We start from the raw sequence: 18,919 nt of genomic DNA, 5'->3' as shown, positions 1-18,919 counted from the left end.
CCCTGGTTGGGTATGAAGTGGTAACTCATTATGGTTTTTGTTTGCATTTCCCTAATGACTGAAGGTGTTGAGCACCTTTTTAGGTGCTTATGGACCATTTGTATCTTCTCTGCAGAAATGCTTATTCAGGGTTTTTGCCCATTTTTTAATCAGGTTTTTTTTCTTGTTGAATTGTAGGAGTTCTTTATATATTCAGAATACTAACACCTTATCAGATGTATGAATTGCAAACATTTTCTCCCAGTCTGTAGGTTGTCTATCACTCTCTTGATAGTATCCTTTGATGCACAAAAGTTTTTAATTTTAATCAAGTCCAATTTACTTTTTTGTTGTGGCCTGTGCTTTTAGTGTCGTATTTAAGAAACTGTTGTCAAGTCCAAGATCATAATTTGTCCCTATGTTGTTTTCTGAGAGTTTTATAAGGTAGCACTTATATTCAGGTCTTTGATCCATTTAGAGTTAATTTTGCGTGTGTGGGACAGGTAAGGGTCCAGCTTCACTCTGTCACATATGGATGGCTGCTTGTGTCAGGACCGTTGGTTGAACAAGACTGTTCTTTCCCTGTTGGATGGTCTTGGCATCCTTGTCAAAAATCATGGGGCCACATGTGCAGCTGTTCATTTTTGAGCTCTCGGTTCTGTTGCGTTGGTCTATGTCTGTCTTTACGCTAGGACCACCCCGTTTTGGTTACTTGTCCCTTTCCGGTGAGTTTTGAAACCAGGAAACGTGAGTCCGTCCTCCAGCCTCGTTCTTTTACAAGACTGTGGTCTACTCTGCGCCGCTTGAGATTCCCCGTGAATTTCAGGTGGGTTTTCCCATTCCCACAAGAATGCCATTGGAGTTGTGATGGGCGTTCTGAACCTGTAGATCACTTTGGGTGGTGTCGTCATCGTGGGATATTAAGTCTTGCAATCTATGAACACAGGATGCCTGTCCATTTACTTAGATCTTCTGTGATTCCTTTCAGCAACGTATTGTAGTTTTCAGTCTATGAACCTTTCACCTCCATGGTTTAACTCATTCTCGGGTATTTTATTCTTTCTGATGCTACTGTAAATGGTCTTGTTTTCTTAATTTCCCTTTTGGATTGTTCATAGTTAGCGTGTAGAAATGCAGCCGCTTTTTGTGTGTTGACTTTGAATTCTGCACCTTTACTGAATTCGTCTTTTAGTTCCAACCATTTTTTTTTTTTTTTTTTTTTTGGTGGTGGAATCCTTAGAGTTTTCTACATATAAGATCCTATCATCTAAGAACAGAACTAACTTTATTTCTTCCTTTCCAACTTGATACCTTTTTTTTTCTTGCCTGATTGCTCTGGTTAAGACCTCTGGCGCCATGTTGAATGGAAGTGGCAGAGGCAGCCATCCTTGTCTTCTGCCTGATCTTAGGGAGAAAGTTTTCCACCTCCCCCCGTTGAGTATGATGCTGGCTGTGAGTTTGCATATATGGCTTTTATCAGGTTGAGGAAGTTCCCTTCTATCCTAGTTTACTGAGTGGTTTTATCATGAAAAGCTGTCGGGGTTTGTCGATGCTGTTTTGCATCTGTTGAGATGATGATGTGAGTTTTTCTCCTGTGTTCTATTTATGTCATATATTACATCGATTGGTTTTCATATGTTGGGTCACCCTTGCATCGCTGGGATAAATCCCTCTTGGTCATGTATATAATCCTTCGGACATACTGTCAGATTCAGTTTACTGAAATTTGGTTGAGGATTTTTGCATATATGTTTGTAAGGGATAATGTTCTATAATTTTCTTTCCCTGTGGTGTATTTGTCTGGCTTTGTATATCAGTATTGTTTTATATACAGTGTCCAGGGTTTTAGTAATACTTTGCAGGAAGAATAGAGAAAAGTATCTCTACTCCATGTTTCCACAAGGGGAAGCCCCATAGCTGCTTTTAAAGGCAAGGTTCTATTTATTTCTGAAGTTTCTGCTGCCCGTTCACACCAGCTCTATGTTCTGGGACAGCTCTGAATTACTATCCTCGTAAAACCTCTTTCTTATCGTGCAGTTTTTCTGGCGTAGAATGAAGTCATATACATGTATCCTGTGCGTTTCACCTCTTAGGAGAAGTCAGAGGATCCATTCTGTAGCTCGAGCTCATGTCTCCGATTTCCTTGATCACCGTGGATACTTCCGATCCAACTTCAACCACTTTTTTTAGCAGAAGTCACTGAGTTATTATTGTGTGTCAAGGAGTCGGGGGTGAAGTGAGACAGTGCCAGCGGCCTGAGAGCTCCCACCCCACAAAGGAGACAGACAGGAGGGCAGCGAAGTGGGCGGGGCGTGGACCCGGGAAGGATGCAGGGGAAGAACATCTCTGCGCTTTCACAGCTCGGGGGTGGAGGGGGACCTGCCTTCTCAGAGAGGCGAGCGGGCTGCTTGCTTGCTCCCCGGGGACGGGACTCGGCGTCTGGATGGTGGGCGGTCACAGAGCTCAGTGCCTTCCTAGAGCGTCGGACACACAGATGCTGCTTTTGTCCCGCTCCTTCCCGGGGGCTCCCTTCCCGCCTTCAGGCTTCCGAGAGCTCCGGGGACAAGAGGAGCTGTTAACCCGACCGTGATCGTGTCCCTCGGCTACATCTGGAGGTCGGAGAAAACATGGCAGATGTGAAGCGTTCCCTGAGAGCGATGGGACGTTAGAATTCATATAGTGGAAACCCTTCAAATCTTAGGAACCAGTGTTCTCCCAGAATTTGGACTGATCATGTAGGAGACTGGCTCATTTCAGGGGATCCGTAGAGCTGGGGCTGAAGGAACAAGGGAAGCAGAAGGGGATCGTCCAGGGTCGCCAGTCGGGCCGTTGCGATGGTTGCTTCATCGTGACCAAAGGAAGCGTCTGTTGACGCAGTGAAAGTGCTCTGTGTGGCGCCTTTGAGAGCCCAGCTTCCTGGTGCCCTGCCAGCTGGTGTGCTTGCCCTGCGCGCCCTGACGTCCAGAATTAGTCTTAGGTTCTTGTTTTCCTCTCCTGTGGACCCGATAGGTTTGATCAATAACCGTGTGGTTTTCCTTCGGTGAGACCCAAATAAGGTCAAAGTGTCACACAAACTCCCCACGTAAAGCGTCACTTTAGAAATATCACTTGATGGGGCTTCCCTGGCGGTCCCGTGGTTAAGACTTGGAGCTTCCACTGCAGGGGGCGTGGGTTCAATCCCTGGTCAGGGAACTAAGTTCCCACATGCCACGTGGTGTGGCCAAAAAAAACACAAAAAAAGAAATATCACTTGATATTTACTATAAATTGCTAATTGCTATCCTAAAGAAGGTTAACTCTTCATTTGTCAAAATAAAAGAACCAAGTCTTACCTTTCGACGGCCCCGGTTTATATTTTGTATTCCCACGCTTACTAGTTTGAAAACTTTATCACCGACCATGATTGTGTATATTTAAGGTGGATACGCTTCACTTGCAGATGACCAGCCCCTTGAGGGTGGGTTGGTTTCTCGTTCTCTGGTTAGTCACTCGAGCTGGAGGGGGGTGTCGGGAAGGCTTTGGGAAGTGATATTCAGCAAAGTGACCCTCGAGTTCACGTTAAGTGCCACTTTGTGTCCTGCAGGAGGGGCTTCGGACCTTGTGCGTTGCCTACAAAAGGCTCATGCAGGAAGAATATGAAGGCATCTATAAGCTGCTGCAGGCCGCCAGAGTGGCGCTCCACGACCGGGAAAGGAAGTTAGCAGAAGCCTATGAGCAGATAGAGAAAGACCTTATCCTGCTCGGTGCTACGGCCGTGGAGGATCGGTAAAGGCTCTCCGCGCTTGTCTTCAGAAATAATAGTGTTGCAGCGGGATCGCAGGGGCTACAGGGGCGCTTCCGGGGGAGCCCCACAGCCGGCGTCGGCCGCACCCGGTGAACGCGTTCACGCGTCAGGACCGGGCAGGCCACTTGGTTGCCTGGGGTAATAGCGCGGGGGGTCAGGCTGCGCTATTGTGATGTTTGACTTTCCACGAATAAAAGGCCCCCAGAAGAAACCAGAAATGGTCAGCATTTTCACACCATATTCTGAATAGTCAAGCTACAAGGCTATGCTGTTCAATTATTCTTTAGAATGGAATCAATAACTAATCTGGTCCTCAGTTTGTCACTAGTTCTTTCCAAATACAAGTGTAAACATGTTGGATCTTAACATTCTCGGTGTTCTTGTCATCACTCATTGAAGGAATTTAAAATAATGAAGTAGAACATTGCAAAAACTGACAATAATAGCTGGTAGAATTCCTGGGTCCTTGGAGGAACTGGGGAGAAGGGAAGGCTCTTAAGGGTGGAGGGATCTTCGCCTGCGCATCCGAGGACCCTCACGGGGGTCCTGGGAGCTGATGCACCTGCGGGGAGCTGGCACCTCAGGACATTGAGAATAGATCCCCGGGGATGGGGCGGAGGGGAGGGGTTGAAGTGATGATATTTGATTACAGATTATTTCTTTGAAATCTCTGGCCAACATCTTTACAGACCACTCTGGGCCTCGGTTTCCTTTTTGCAAAAAAGGATGAAATGAGAGATGGTTTTTTCTGCCTCTAGAATAGTACGATTATATCATCTCCAGACTTGACCTAGGAAGTTTATCCCAGAATCTAACCAGATGGTTCCAGTCAGAATCCGGATCCTTACCTTGCCTTTCACTCAGCACTGGACAGAAACACATCACTGACACACATCTATCAAAAACTAAGACTCTAAAATCTAGAAAACACAGCAGGCCCCCAAGTGAGGCAGACGTGGTTTTGCTGCCAGACTTCCACGGATGGCAAGACAGCCTGACCAAGGTCAAGAGTGCCGTTTACCCTCAGACATGTGTTGTGGCCTCTGCAAGCTGTGGGTTTTCTACACGTAGACCAGGATCCTAACACCGTCCTCATCCTGTAAGGTTCTGGCAAAGACAAAACGTCGCAGGCAAGTGCTTCCCGCAGCATCTGATGCGGGGCGAGCCTGCGACGCCATCAGCCCGTCCCAGAGCCGCGCCTGGCATTTCACGTTCTTTAGGGGAACCTGGGCTCCGGTTTGATACGTGGCAAAATTAGAACAGTTTATGCACAATGAAAAGGTGGTGAGCGTCACCTCTTTTCCAGGTCCTGTTTTTCCCTGGTTAAGACTTTTTTGGTTGGTGGTCGTGACGGGCCGTCTTATAATAGCGTAAAGTCCTCTCTGAGTAGCAAGTCCCACCAGGCAGAAAGCTGTGTGCTCGGCCACTGTTACTCGTACAAGATGCTGTCTTGTTTCTTAGTATTTTATCCCTGTGGATTTTCTCGTATTAGGAAGTGTTCTGTTGTAAAAAGTTAATACACAGCTGTCGCCAGCCTCGGGTCCTTCACGGGAAATCACGAGCCAGCACCGCGGTGCTTTTTAATTTGGGGGCAAAAAACTGAATCAGTTCCGTAGATCACAAGTTCTCGGAATTCTGCACTTGGTTTGCTGTGTTCATGCTGACGTGTGTGTTGTGTCCCCCGCCCCCGCCCCCCAGGCTGCAGGAGAAGGCGGCCGACACCATCGAGGCCCTGCAGAAGGCGGGCATCAAGGTGTGGGTGCTCACGGGTGACAAGATGGAGACGGCAGCCGCCGCCTGCTACGCCTGCAGGCTCTTCCGCAGGAACACGCAGCTGCTCGAGGTGACCACCAAGAGGCTGGAGGAGCAGAGCCTGCACGACGTGCTCTGCGAGCTGAGCAAGACCGTCCTGCACTGCAGCGCCAGCCTGACCCGGGACAGCTTCTCAGGGTAGGCGGGACGTTTGCAGACGGACTGGGCAAGCTCCGTGGGCAGGGACGTGGCCTCAGCTCCCTTTGTGCGGACGTGGTCCTGTCCTCTGGCCTCTAACAGCATCCCGTGGTCGGGACCATGACCAGAGCTATTTGTCTTTAGCAACTGTGACATACATGCCTTTTTGCATCAGAGCGGTGTGTGTGTGTGTGTGTGTGTGTGTGTGTGTGTGTGTGCGCGCGTGTGTGTGCGCGCTCACTTGCAGACCGCTGGCTGAGGGTGCAAAGAGACTTCATTCATGGATTTACAAAATACCGTGCATGGGGTGATTCCCATCTGCTTCTACGACACTTGCGGGCTGCGTCGTGGATTCCTCAGGGCTCCTGCCAGAGCAGGAGGGAGACGTGAATAATGCGTGGTCGTTTGTCGATTAAGACAGAACAGCGTATGCCCGACAGTTGTTTTTTCCGAGAATATTCGCCAGTTTATTCACATTTTATCAACGCTCTCCTTGCTGGTATTAGACGCATGATCTAAGATTAGATTTCATTTGAACCTTTCAAGTTTTCATTAATTTAGATAAAGCAAAGGCAGCTCTCTAATCATATGTGGATCTAAAATTATTCATTTATAAATAGTACAGCGATATTTCCCTTTGCCCTGTCTGCAGAATTCCTTTGGGGGATTAGAGATGTTCCTTGTAACTTTGAAACCCAGCAAAGAGAAATTACGACCATGTTCTTTCCAAGTCAGGTCACCCGGACAGAGTAGCACGGAGGTATTAGTTGTAACAATAAAGACTGTGGTTGGCTGAGGTGGCCAGGCAGTTCGGGAATGAAGGCCGATCTCTTCGATAGCGGGATAAACGCTCTCTTTCTGTTGTCAAGAAGTACCGGAACACGCCCAGGAGTCCACAGTTGCAACCGTTGTTTGCTTTGCCTCAGTGAAATGAGAAAGTTTAATTCACACACAATTTTAAAATGTAATCAAAGGCCTTACAGCCACTAATCTAGAGGCTGTGTTATTATTGACAAAACAAGAAAACCCAGTTTCTTATTCCTTGATCCTGAATGTGTAGCATCTATAGATATCCCAAAAAAGTACATAGTCTTCTCAAATCTCTGGATTTAGTTACTGAGTAATTTCTCTGGTTTGTATGATCTAACAGACTCTCCGCCGATATGCAGGACTACGGTTTAATTATTGATGGTGCCGCGCTGTCCTTGATAATGAAGCCGTGTGAGGACGGGAGCTCCAGCCACTACCGAGAGCTCTTCCTGGACATCTGCCGGAACTGCAGCGCTGTGCTCTGCTGCCGGATGGCGCCCCTGCAGAAGGCCCAGGTCCGCCGCCCACCAGGAACCAGCTAGGGATCCCCGGGGGAAGGGGTTACGTAGTGAGAGCCATTCATGAGCCCTTACAGCCTCTGGGTTTTATTTTTAAATCTAGCAAAGCACCTCCTTTTAAAAATGGAAGCAAAAATGATAGAAATTGAAACGTGAGACTTAACTTTGCTCGCTGTGGTTAGTAAGCATTGATGGAATCAGATGGATGGCCCTTCCGGGTGCAGAGACCAAGGGAGATGCTCGTCCCATCTCTCACGTAAACAGAACTGTATCAAGGAGGTAGAGCCGTCTGTACGGAAGCCCGGGGGGAGGCAGCTGCCGTCGAGCACCTACTGTGTGCCGATTGCTGAGGCAGGTGCGAACCCACCGACCCTCACGGTAACCCTTGAGGCGAGGGAGGCTGTGCTAATTTTAGGAATGAAGTACCTAAGACACAAAATCGGGAGAACCTGCCTGGCGGGATGATCTGGAAAGTGGCGGTCCGAATCGGCTTCCACTCTGTCGGACTCTGAACTCACGTTCTGCCCATTGCACCACACTCTTGTGGAAACACCACCTGACGTGTTTTTTTCTTAATTTTTTTTTTTTTTTTTTTGGCTGCGTTGGGTCTTCGTTGCTGCACGTGGGCTTTCTCTAGTTGCGGTGAGCGGGCTTCTCATTGCAGTGGCTTCTCATTGCGGAGCACAAGCTCTAGGCGTGCGGACTTCAGTAGTTGTGGCACATGGGCTCAGTAGTTGTGGCTCTCAAGCTCTGGAGCGCGGGCTCAGTAGTTGTGGCGCACGGGCTTAGTTACTCTGCGGCGCGTGGGATCTTCCTGGACCAGGGCTCGAACCCGTGTCCCCTGCATTGGCAGGCGGATTCTTAACCACTGTGCCACCAGGGAAGCCCCCTGTTGTGTGTTTTTAAATATTTTTTAAAGCATATGGGATACGAACGTGAGCATGTGTGCCTTTCTGGTGTTGGTAAACCTAAAACGGTCCCAATTCTGTAAACCACATTTTAGATAAGGGAGATCAGTTTCTCTTGAGTTGCTCATGAAGGAAACTGTCAGCTTCTCAGACTGACCTAGTGCTTAAGGTAAAATACTGAACACCACGTGCAAAGGGGTCATTTTTCGCGTCCTTGCATGCGTGCTACACTGACGTGCCACGTGACAGTGTCACTAAGCATAAAACACATAAAGCATTGCCCTGGGGTGATTCTCAGTGAAGAGAAGCAGACTCAGGCGTTCACGTACGTTCTATTTGGGATAAAAATGGTTTCATTCCCAACTGTCCCTCTTAAATGTGTGACTCTGCGTAAACCTTGTACAGTGACGTCCAGAACAGAACTAAGGATGTCGTTTGGTCTTCACATGATACTTGGTATTTCTTTTAGGTTCTTAAGTGACTTTTGCAAACTTTTATACCAATTAGTGTCTCAGTCTTGAAACAAGAAGGCAATCCACACATTTTTTCCTCATCTTTTCAGTCTTACATCATGGAACCTTATACTTGGCACATAAATAGGAAAAAAGACTGTCAAGAAACAGACTAAAAATTTGGAAATTATTCATTGCATTGAGTTGTCAGATTTGGTTTTGCACACATGACAAATTTGAAAAGTAAATGAGCAGCTTATTTTAAAAAATAGATGCTTGAAACCAGATAGCTTGGAATAGCAGTATCTTCTAACGGAATGCAGCGTTCACACTCCCCCCACCCCGTATATTTAAATCTGTTTCCCCCACGTTTACATAAGGAGTTGAGCAGCCCCTGCAAATGACTTCCTGGATTTCACTCTCCGTCCTGTCTGCCCACCAGCCTGCTCAGCTCATCTTACTACAGTCATTTCTCAGCTGCTTTTGCTGAAGTGTGTTTCGCTTTCGACGTCAAAAAGATTTTATCCTAAGTGGATAAAATAGACTGCATATAATAAATAATTCACTTTAAGTACATAGTTGTTTCATTTTTCCTTGATTAACTTGACATCTTTGTCGTTTCTGCCTAGTTAGTGAATGACCTTTGCAAAAATAGAACAGAGACGATAAAATCTGCACTTGCTTCTTTTCCAGATTGTTAAATTAATCAAATTTTCAAAAGAGCACCCTATCACTTTAGCGATTGGTGACGGCGCAAATGACGTCAGCATGATCCTAGAGGCCCATGTGGGCATAGGTAAGCCCCTCGGTTCTGCTTCCCTGCGCCTCTTGGTAACCCGGGTTTATCACGCAGCTGGACGAGAAAGGACACAGCCAAGGCAGGGCCATAGAATGTAGACACACGTTCAGGACACTGTCTGTGACACAGAGCGTTCGTGCCTAGAAATCCGACAGTCACGGTTCAGCATCATCCCGTTTTGCCTGTGTCCGTGTCCACCTGCGTGGTGTTGAGAAAGGCTTTCCTCAGCGCGTTTGCTCCCTTCTCGTAGGCATCATTGGGAAAGAAGGTCGCCAGGCTGCAAGGAACAGCGACTATGCGATACCGAAATTTAAGCATTTGAAGAAGATGCTACTTGTTCATGGGCACTTTTACTATATTCGAATATCTGAGCTTGTGCAGTACTTCTTTTATAAGGTAGGAAGGCTTTCCTTTCCCCTCTCACCGTCTCAAAGCGTGTGAGCGATGGCTCGTCTGTCATGATGCCCCGAGGCTACAGGGGTGATTTGTCCATGGATAGAATTGACTGTCAGAAAGGAGGGGGTAATCGTAGGACCACGGGAGCAAACGCCCAGCTCTCTTCGCAGTCTCAAAACTGAATGTGGAACCAGTGAGATACGGGCTGTAAAACGCTTGAGGAAGGGGCATTCTTTTATAGTTCCTTGAAGTAGTTTCTTCTTCTTTAATGCGGTTGCATTCTTTCCTGTCTGTCCTGACACCGACGTTGCCGCCTCATTTCTCTGCCACAAGTTTCCCTTGAGTCTGTCTGATCTCAGGGTGACCAGAATGGTCCCGTGTGTACTGTGGGAGCCCCTGAGATGAGCAAGGAGTTTTAGAGCCATTGCCTGTCTTGCTGGAGAATGTGGGGCACTTTGCCCAGGTAGAGTGTGTCACGTGGCCAAGCTCTGTGACGGGATAGAAAAGTGACGTGTCTTACAATGTGCCCTTGATTAACACGTGTGTGACTTCTCTTTCAGAATGTCTGCTTCATTTTCCCTCAGTTTTTATACCAGTTCTTCTGTGGGTTTTCGCAACAGGTGAGTCCTGATGCCTGAGGTCGAGCTCACCTGAGCCTTATCCCTCTTCCCCACATGTGTCTGTGGTGGGTGGAGGGTGGACGTCAGGGCATGCGGGCCAGATGACCCCCCCGTTCCGTCGCTGATCTTCTTTCATCTAAAGCAACCAGGACCGGGGAAAACCTAAGCTTGGAGGCGGCGATCAGAATTGCAAACTTTCGTGCAACTTTCTCTTGTTGCAGGTTTGGAATGGCAGGACCGGGTGGGTCCGCTGTGATTTTAATCCAGACTAGTCGACATCCTGACACTTTGAAAAATGTCCTTGTCCTTCTGTATCTGTAGAAAAATGGCCCTGTGTGCATTTTAGAATGCTCGTGCCTGTGGCCCTTTGTAAATGAAAACTACACATGCATATTGAAACGAATCATCCGAAAGTCTTGTCGAGATGCCCGGGTGCTGTTTTCACGTGGCTTTTCGGTCCCGCAGACCCTGTACGACACTGCCTACCTGACTCTCTACAACATCAGCTTCACCTCCCTCCCCATCCTGCTGCACAGCCTGACGGAGCAGCACGTCGCCATGGACACGCTCAAGAGGGACCCTGCCCTCTACAGGTACCTCAAGCAGGCAGCCGCTGTAGGCAAGGAGAGGGACCGGGCAGCCCTGCCGCGAATCCGGATAATGCTTGGTTGAAGTACTTAAAAGCCAGACGATTCAGTGTCAGCTGACACACTCACTTCCACAGGAGATTCTTCAAGCAGGAAGCCATGTGATTTAAGTGAATATACTCCAAATTCAGACAGAGGATTTATGTTGCGTTTGAAATGTACACGTTAAGCCAGTTTGCATTTTACCGTGGTTTTCGATGGTTATGAAAGAACTTGGGGTGAGAGTTTCTATCCCCTTGTGACCCCAGCGGATTTATGGCCTAAATGATCCTCGCAGGTCCAAATAGGTTCCATTCAGTGAGAAAAGAGAAAAGTTAACATATCTGATCTCAGGGTGCTCTTTTCTGCTAAAAAGTATTTTTAATAACAAGGAAACGATTTTTCTGCTGTTTCAGAACTGCACCCCAGGATCTTTGGCCGATTCAATGTGTCACTGTTTATTGTGGCTTTGTAAATTAAATGTGTTATTTTCAGAACATTTTAGATGCACATGTGGTTGTAAGAAATAGGAGAGAGATTCTGTGAGGTTTTATCCAGTTTCCCCAGTGGTAGCATCTGACAGACCGCCCTGCAGAACCGCAGGACAAGGTCACAAGCAGGGCACCGACGCGACACGCCCAGCCATCCTACTGGTCCTTGCTCGTGTGCTCACGTGTGTGTGCACTACATTCTGTGCAGGCTTTTCACGTGTGTGAGTCCTATGCCCACACAGTCAAGACACCTCACCAGCCCCACGGCCTACATCAGAATCATTAGCCGTTAAATGGGGTCTTGAAGTGTTGGGGTCCAAAATAATCCCTGTAGGTGATAAAAAAAAAAAAGCAAGCTCTGAGTTTGTCACGTGCATTTAATGATACAGGAGTAAGTCTAAGAAAATAGGGAACCCACACCATTTTAGACACACACCCGGAGGGAACCCTGCAGGTTCTCTGTCTTATTGAACTAAACTGACAGGTGTAGGAAGCCCTGTCGTGAAATGCGCAGCCTGGTCCGGGAAGCCCGCGGTCTTGGCATTTGGATGCCAGCGTGTCCCTGTGTCCTGTGTCCTTCCTTTCGGAAGCAGAGGTGTGAGCACTGGCATCTTTCTTCCTCTAGTGATATCACAGTCCATTTTTGAGAAATAAAATATTCAAACAGAGATTGTTCAGGAATATCCGTATGTAGTAAAATGCAAAGTCTGGAGAGCATTTTGCTTTTGCTCCCAGGAAGCTCACTTCATGTCTGTTGGTCCTTCCCACTGTATCAGCTGGGGACGTCGCCCCTCACACCTCAGCATGTTTGCTCCCTTCTCGCTGTGCTTTGACCGTGATGGTTTCGGTTACTACAGCTTTGTGCTACAAGCTGTCCCAGGGCCTTTCTGGGACCGGGTGTGGTGTTGGGTGAAGTGACAGGTGGTGCGGCCGGAGGAGCCACAGAGCGTCAAGTGTGGCTCGGGGGCGTGGTCAGTCGTGAGGCCCACCTGGCATCCCACGGGCTCCGTGCATTCAGAGCGTGTGCCGGCCAGTCGGCGGGTGGAGATGGGGGTCTGGCCGCGACGTGGACAGGCTGTGTGGTGCTCGCGGCCGGGCTTCTCCAGGACCCGCTTTTCGGGGCTTGGCTGAGTGGGTGTCGGTAGGGGCCCCGCCCCCTTCGAGGGCCCTCCTTCTCCTGTCCCTGCTTGTCCCTGCAGCTCTGCCACCTCGGGGCTCTCCGCGAGTCAGGGGCCCCCGGACGAGGACGGCGGCCGCAGGGCCGGTGGACACGGTGGGGGCTGAGTGGGCGCGTGCGCCTGGACACGCTCACAGGTTCCCACCCTTTGCCTCCCCCAGAGACATCGCCAAGAACGCTCTCCTCCGCTGGCGCGTGTTCATTTACTGGACGTTCTTAGGCGTGTTCGATGCTCTGGTGTTTTTCTTCGGTGCTTACTTCATGTTTGAAAACACAACCGTGACCAGCAACGGACAGGTTAGTACGGAACTGGGTCGTGTCAGCGTGGCTCCGGGAGTCTTTGGGGATAGAGCTTGAATCCAGCACGATCCCGGGTCAGCGCAGTCTCAGCACAGCCCGCGGGGACCGTGTCTGGGTGTCTGCCCCCCAGCTGGATGGAAGGGACGTGATGGCAGAGTTCTGCCGACTGTAGGGACACCCTTCCTGAGGGGTTCCAGGCTTTAGTTCTGTAGCTTACTCACCGTTAGCTATATACCTAGTGGTTCGATTTGATCGTTGAGACGTGGCTTATTAAATATGGGAAATAATTTAGTATTTAACCCATTTTAGTGTTTGTTCACATCCTTAAGTATCTGTTTACTTCGCAACAAGTAGATTTACACTTGCCTGGTAGGCGTTCAGCGCTCTGGTTTTCTGCATAATTTCTAGGGGTTGTTTTATTCGTATCTTGCTTTTTTCTTTCTGCCATGGCTTCCTTCCCACTCTCAGATAGTGACCACCAACACACACATGGTAAGAAATCTGTGGGTGCGTCCTTTGTGTTTTTGGAGTGCGTTATAAATAAAATATTTCTTGAAAATATTTTCCAACGTGACTCCCTTTGTGTGCTTTGTCGGTAGAAATGCTGTTAGTTGCTGCCCCACGTCTGTAGGACTGGGGTCGTCCCAGAAACCTGTGCGTCCACTTGGGTCCCTGTTGCTGAGGTTACTCCCTGTATTTCCATGTTGGGGACCACCAGCGGGGTCAGTGGTGTTTCTAAGTGGACTTGATCTGTTTGGACCTCCCTTGACCTAAGTAAGTAGGAAGACACACGAGCATGTGAGGCTGGAGGGGATGCTGCTTTGACCGTGGCCGACCTCCAGCCCCGCCTGGAGAATACGAGAGGCCCGGGGCCCGGCGCCCTGCTTCTGACCTGATGCCCCAGGGTCCACGTAAAGAAGGGGAGCTTGTGAACAGAGGTTTACTGCACGTCCTGTCTGATGGGACACCTCTCTGCCCGTTTGTCCCTCCGCGTGGCTGGCCTGAAGTTCAGAGTCTTGCTGTGTGTTTGCCCATCGGTTTGTCTGTTTCTTTTTTCTTGTGACTGCAAGGTACTGTCATCTCTCATTATAACTGAAACCAATTTTTCCTAAATTGATCTTGAGGATTTTTCAAAGTCTTTTTGCACTTTTCTAAAATCTTCACATTTTTCAAGGATTTACACTTTGTCTTAGTTGTGGTAGAATAGCTCCCGGGTGCCACGAGGCCGTCATGTACCGGTGGTTGAGTCGAGCTGTCTCAGCGTTTGCTCTGATGCATCTTTAGTGAGATTCCCTTGCGGCCCAGTTTTAAGTGAGCACCTCACGTGTACCTTAAAGAGCTCAGACTTTGTGTCCCGGCATCCGTGGTCCCAGGATCCAGGCAGTGAGTCGCTTCTGCAGGCGTCACCCTCGCTCACCAGTCGCTCCTTCAGTCGGACAGTTTCACGGTGTTAGAGCCGAGCAAATGGAAGTTGACAGATGAGTACTGTACGAGGTCAGGGAATTAGAGCTCAGACCTAGGGTAGTGTTTTAGACCATGCAGCTGCTGCATTGCTTGACGCTCACATCACGTGGTGACATGGTTGGCCCTGCTCTGCAAGCCCACAAGAGGGCGGGTGTGAGCAGGGAGGGGACATGCACCCTGGACACAGGTGCTGGTCGCCCGAGGGGCCCCGGATGCAGGCCTGGGGGGCCTTCCCGGCACGAGGCTGGGCCGCATCTCCTCCTGCCGCTGCTGTGGTCAGAGCTGCAGGCCCGGGTGCCTTGAGGCCCTTCCCGTGAGCCAAGGGCTTCTGCCGTTTCCTGTTTCTCTGCTACTCGCTCCTGAGGGCGCCCTGAGCCACCATGGAACCCGGATCCCAGCGTCTAGAAGGGGTCTTTCCCGTACCATCCCTCCCCCACCTGCCACCTCTGTGCCTTTGCTCAACTGTTATGGGACAAAAGCGTTGGTTAGAATCTGGAACGATGACAGGAAGGGAGAGCGAGGTAGAAAGAACGCCTGTTGGCTGGGGCCCTGTGCTCACGGGCCAGGAGGTCTGAGGCCCCCGTGGGAACAGAGTCAGCACAGGCCACGCACATCCTGTCGCGTGAAAAGCTCCTGAGATGCACGGTGATGTCAGGAAGCAGCGTGCGCGACAGTCGTACCAAGCGAGGTGCTGGACCTGGGCATTTGTCCACAGCTGTGCCTTGGGTCACTGGCGCCCGGGGGACGATAAACAACCTGCAGACATAGAGGCGTGAGAGCAAGGCCAGCGCTAAGCGGAGGGACACCTGCGGGGACCCAGGGTAGACCTTTATCACCAGGAGGACAGGAGCCCCAGGGCCACACGTGGCGAGCGCGCTCCGTCGATGGTCTGACTCTAGACCCCTGCGGTACCTCGGGGCCTCCGCACAGAGCCTTCTCGCTCTGGATCACTGAGTCTTAAATTCTTGTTTGTTTGTCAGGTAAGGGGGTTGCATCCCTTACAAAACCAAAAATGATATCGTAGGCTGGTTCTGTAGCAATTCAGACAAAGCAGCAAACAGAGCTGTAAGTCCAGGGCGGCCTCAGGGGGCTGCTGACGTCCTTGGTCTTGGGCAGCAGGTGGTTCGGTGAGGATAGCGGTCATCTCTGTCCTCTTCCAAGGAGGACGGACGTGTCTCCTTGGTGGGACATTTTAGCTGCCCTGTTCTAGTGATGGTCGGGAGGTGACGCCTAAAGACCTAAATCATTCTGTGGGCGTGTTCGTGGATCCGTTGAGAACAACTGAATCATTGATAACTTTCGAAAAAGAGAAATTCACTTGTGGAGCGTTTTCTGCACAGACATCAAGAGCTGTATTATTTCTCAAGTGAGAATATAAGACAATGATTATTTTATTGTTGAACTGCGGGATATTCCTAGGTGCACGCTTGAAAGTTTGGGGCGCGTTGTAATAGAAGCCAGTAAACATCTAGAGCGCGGGAACGTGAGCTGTCCTCAGCGGGCTGAGGACAAGAACACCAGCGCTCTGCAGAGGTTCCCAGTCAGCACGTGAAGTGAATGTAGTAGATGTGGCCGCGATCTTGAGAAAACATAAGACATGTTTGTCGTGGGATATTTTTACACACAAAAATTAAACTGCTCTAGGCTTTAGAGCTTCTGTGAGCAGTAAGATTTCCTACAAGATAGTCCTGAGGAAGAGGAGAGAGGGCGGAGTGGGAGAAGGAATTAAACTTGGACCTGGTTGCGGGGGAGGTGGGAGACCTCCTACTGAATCCTCTCCTCTGAGCGAGGCCCAGAAGTTCACGACGCTCTCCGCGGAGACGCGTGTTGCTTTAGGAAATCAGCCCCGGGGCTTCCTGGGGGCTGGGGAACTGATATCACTCGGGAGAAAGGCCGTCCCTCAGGACACCCCTTTGAGAAAGGGGATTGGAGCCCCAGTGAATCACCCCCAAAGTCCATAGAAATGATGGGTAACGAATTCAATAATGCGTTGACTATCAGCTCGACCTGAGGGCTCCCTTAACTAAGGAGCCCCAGAGGCGCTTACGGAGGTGTTACCGTGATCACCTCCCAGTGAGCTGCGATAGCTGGCGGAGGGCACAGGTGAAGGTGGCCAGGTGTGCAGCCTTGCCCAGGTTCCAACCCAAAGGCCTGAATCTGATTCAAGGCACTTGTGCTTTACTGCTGTTCGCCTGTAAACAGCACACCCTGTGTTTTGCTGGGCTGGGCGTGGATCCCAGATCCACCAGAATCTACCGGATCCTAGGAATCTCGGCAGCGCCTTGGGAAGCACCGTCCTACCCCTCTCGGGAAGAGATGAGAAGCCGTTTGAGTGATTGAAATGTTGTCCCCGATTGCGATGCTGCTGGAGCTGCCCTGTCGCTCTGCCACTGGTGCTCCACAGCCACATTTGCTGCTGCCTAACAGTTTTGTAAAGGATCTCTGAATCCCTCCCAGGCAGGGGCGGCAAACACAAAGGCTGTGAGGGCTTCTGCCCGTGCAGCTGAGCTGATGGTGCCCGCGGGGTTCAGAGCCGCCCCCTCCCTGCCCCTTCACCTCTTGCTTTTGGCTAAAAACGGTAGCTTCCAATGAAAAGGAAGCGGGCGCTGCGTCCTCCTGCACCTGCTGGCCACTGCCGAGCTGCAGCCCACCTCAGAGGGAAAATTTCCTGCCCCCGACATGAAGCATTGAAGAGAGAGCCCTGTTTTTGAGGGTTTCCCAGCCTGGGCACTGTTGCCAGTGAGGCCAGGAGTTCTTGGTTGTAGGGCTGCCCCGGTGCAGTTAGCAGACCCCTGGCCTCTGCCTCCTGGATGCCAGTAGCCCCCTCCCCCGAAATGTCCCCAGACACTGCAGGTGTCCCCCACCTCGGGGACAGAATCACCTCCAGGGACGGCCACCGTGGCTGTGGGTCTGAGCCCAGTTTTGATCACGCTGATGAAGCAAAGAATGAAGTGACGAGGGTCCTTAAGTCTGTTCCCTGCAGAAGTCCTGGCGCTTTGCTTTTTCTCCTAGAATTCTGCAAGTAGGTTCTTGCCTTGGTAAACACCTCGCAAGGCCTGCAGCCCACATGCTCGCCTGAAGTGAGTCGCGTGTAGGGATGTTCCTTTGGTTGAAAACTAACCACACGGGAAAGCAGTTTTTATTCCAGCTGGTAATGCTTTGTTTTCTCTTAAAGAAGAACTAGGAGCGTTTTCTGAGGCCCAGCTCGCAGAATCCGACAAACCAGAAATGGGTCGGCTCTTAGGCGGTGTAGAAATCTCAAAGAAAATAACTCTTGTAAAGTAACAACAAGAGGCTGGTTTGTCCCCGGGAGGAAGACTCTGAAGTGGCTGGTGTTGCCTTTTGCTTGTGTCTGTGTCTGTGGGTGAGAAATGTGTTGTCCCCTGGTCGGACGTGTGTGCTCCCCGCTGGCCGAGCCCACATCCCGCCGGGGCCTCGTCGGGGGCTGCTGCGTGTCTGAGGTCCTGGCCGCGGACCTGCCCCGGGCCCTTGTGCAGCTCTGTCGTGTCTCCCCTCCTCCGTTTCCATGGCTCCCACGGGGCCGCATCCTGGTGATGCCGCCCGCAGGGGACAAGGCTGTCGCTCTCACCGCTCCCAGGACGATGGCAGCCGTGGTTTGCCTTCCGAGCCGAAAGGTGTTTGAGCTGGAAAGAGACTAGACACGCGCTCTACCGAGCGTGGGCTGGGCCGCCGGGTAAAGGTCTCGTCCGCATGAAACATGAGCGGGGAGAGCGGGGTCGGCCCCTGCGGACCGTGACTATAGCGAGCGGGGGGAGCGGGGTCTGCCCTCTGCGGACCGTGACTCTAACGAGCGGGAGAGCGGGGTCGGCCCTTGCGGACCGTGACTCTAGCTCGCAGACGTGTCCTGTCGTCTGCGTGAAACACGAGCGGGGGGAGCGGGGTCGGCCCCTGCGGACCGTGACTCTAACGAGCGGGGGGAGCGGCGTCGGCCCCTGCGGACCGTGACTCTAGCTCGCAGGCGTGTCCTGCTCTGGTTTGTAAGCAGGGCCACCGTTTGTGGGAGCAGCGAGAGGGCAACACCGGGGGTGGCTGTGCAGGAAGGACGGGGCGCCCAGCGGGAACCACCACCCGCCCCAGCGATGCTGCGGGATCTGAGGCATAGCGAGCCGGGCTCGGCCGGCCTCCCTCTCACGTTTTGGCGACATCGCAGGGTCTCCGCGTGTCTGGGGCTGGAAGTGTCAGGCGGGGCCGTGGGAGGTGCTCTCTGCCCCTCGTGCAGAGTGCGAAGGAGGAGAATCCGTATTAGTGGGAGACGACGTGGACTCTTGTCTCCACAGGTATTTGGGAACTGGACCTTCGGGACGCTGGTTTTCACGGTGATGGTGTTTACGGTCACCCTGAAGGTACATCCCCTGACCTGACGTGCTTCCTCCGGGCACAATCAGCCCTCCTAGTGAGTCGTGACCCTGACGCTAACCCTGCCGGGGTCTTCTCCCCGCCACCAACTCGGCCCCGGCCCCAAGGGGCAAAGGTCAGAATTGCACAGAAGGTGGTGGAGGGAAGGAGCCTGTTCTGTGGGAAGGGATGGATATTAGACTTCTTTTAAATGGCCATCTGCCCCACCCCTAGTAGAAGCAAAATCCGTCTTAATTGGAACAAATTAACGTACCGTGGAAAATTTAGC

The 18,919-nt window shown here is 50.9% G+C and overlaps 1 protein-coding gene across 9 annotated transcripts in view; it reads left to right on the top strand.

The window, feature by feature from the left end:
- Window positions 1-18,919, top strand: part of ATP11A (ATPase phospholipid transporting 11A) — a 119,634-nt gene that overhangs the window by 87,962 nt on the left and 12,753 nt on the right. For 8 of the 9 annotated variants that reach the window (XR_004485224.2, XR_004485223.2, XM_033435018.2 and 5 more), the window contains exons 18-26: window positions 3,563-3,744; window positions 5,462-5,713; window positions 6,864-7,038; window positions 9,095-9,197; window positions 9,451-9,596; window positions 10,157-10,216; window positions 10,682-10,809; window positions 12,672-12,807; window positions 18,573-18,638. Coding sequence is in view for 7 of the 9 variants with exons in the window: in XM_033435018.2 (XP_033290909.1) it covers window positions 3,563-3,744; window positions 5,462-5,713; window positions 6,864-7,038; window positions 9,095-9,197; window positions 9,451-9,596; window positions 10,157-10,216; window positions 10,682-10,809; window positions 12,672-12,807; window positions 18,573-18,638 (1,248 nt within the window). In the remaining 2 variants the exon portion in view is untranslated. The remainder of the gene's footprint in view (window positions 1-3,562; window positions 3,745-5,461; window positions 5,714-6,863; window positions 7,039-9,094; window positions 9,198-9,450; window positions 9,597-10,156; window positions 10,217-10,681; window positions 10,810-12,671; window positions 12,808-18,572; window positions 18,639-18,919) is intronic. The other variant, XM_033435020.2, reaches the window with a different exon arrangement.

Source organism: Orcinus orca, chromosome 18 (genome assembly GCF_937001465.1).
Source record: "Orcinus orca chromosome 18, mOrcOrc1.1, whole genome shotgun sequence".
Taxonomy (NCBI): domain Eukaryota; kingdom Metazoa; phylum Chordata; class Mammalia; order Artiodactyla; family Delphinidae; genus Orcinus; species Orcinus orca.
Note: the sequence above shows the minus strand (reverse complement) of the source record. Positions and strands in the feature narration are given on the sequence as shown.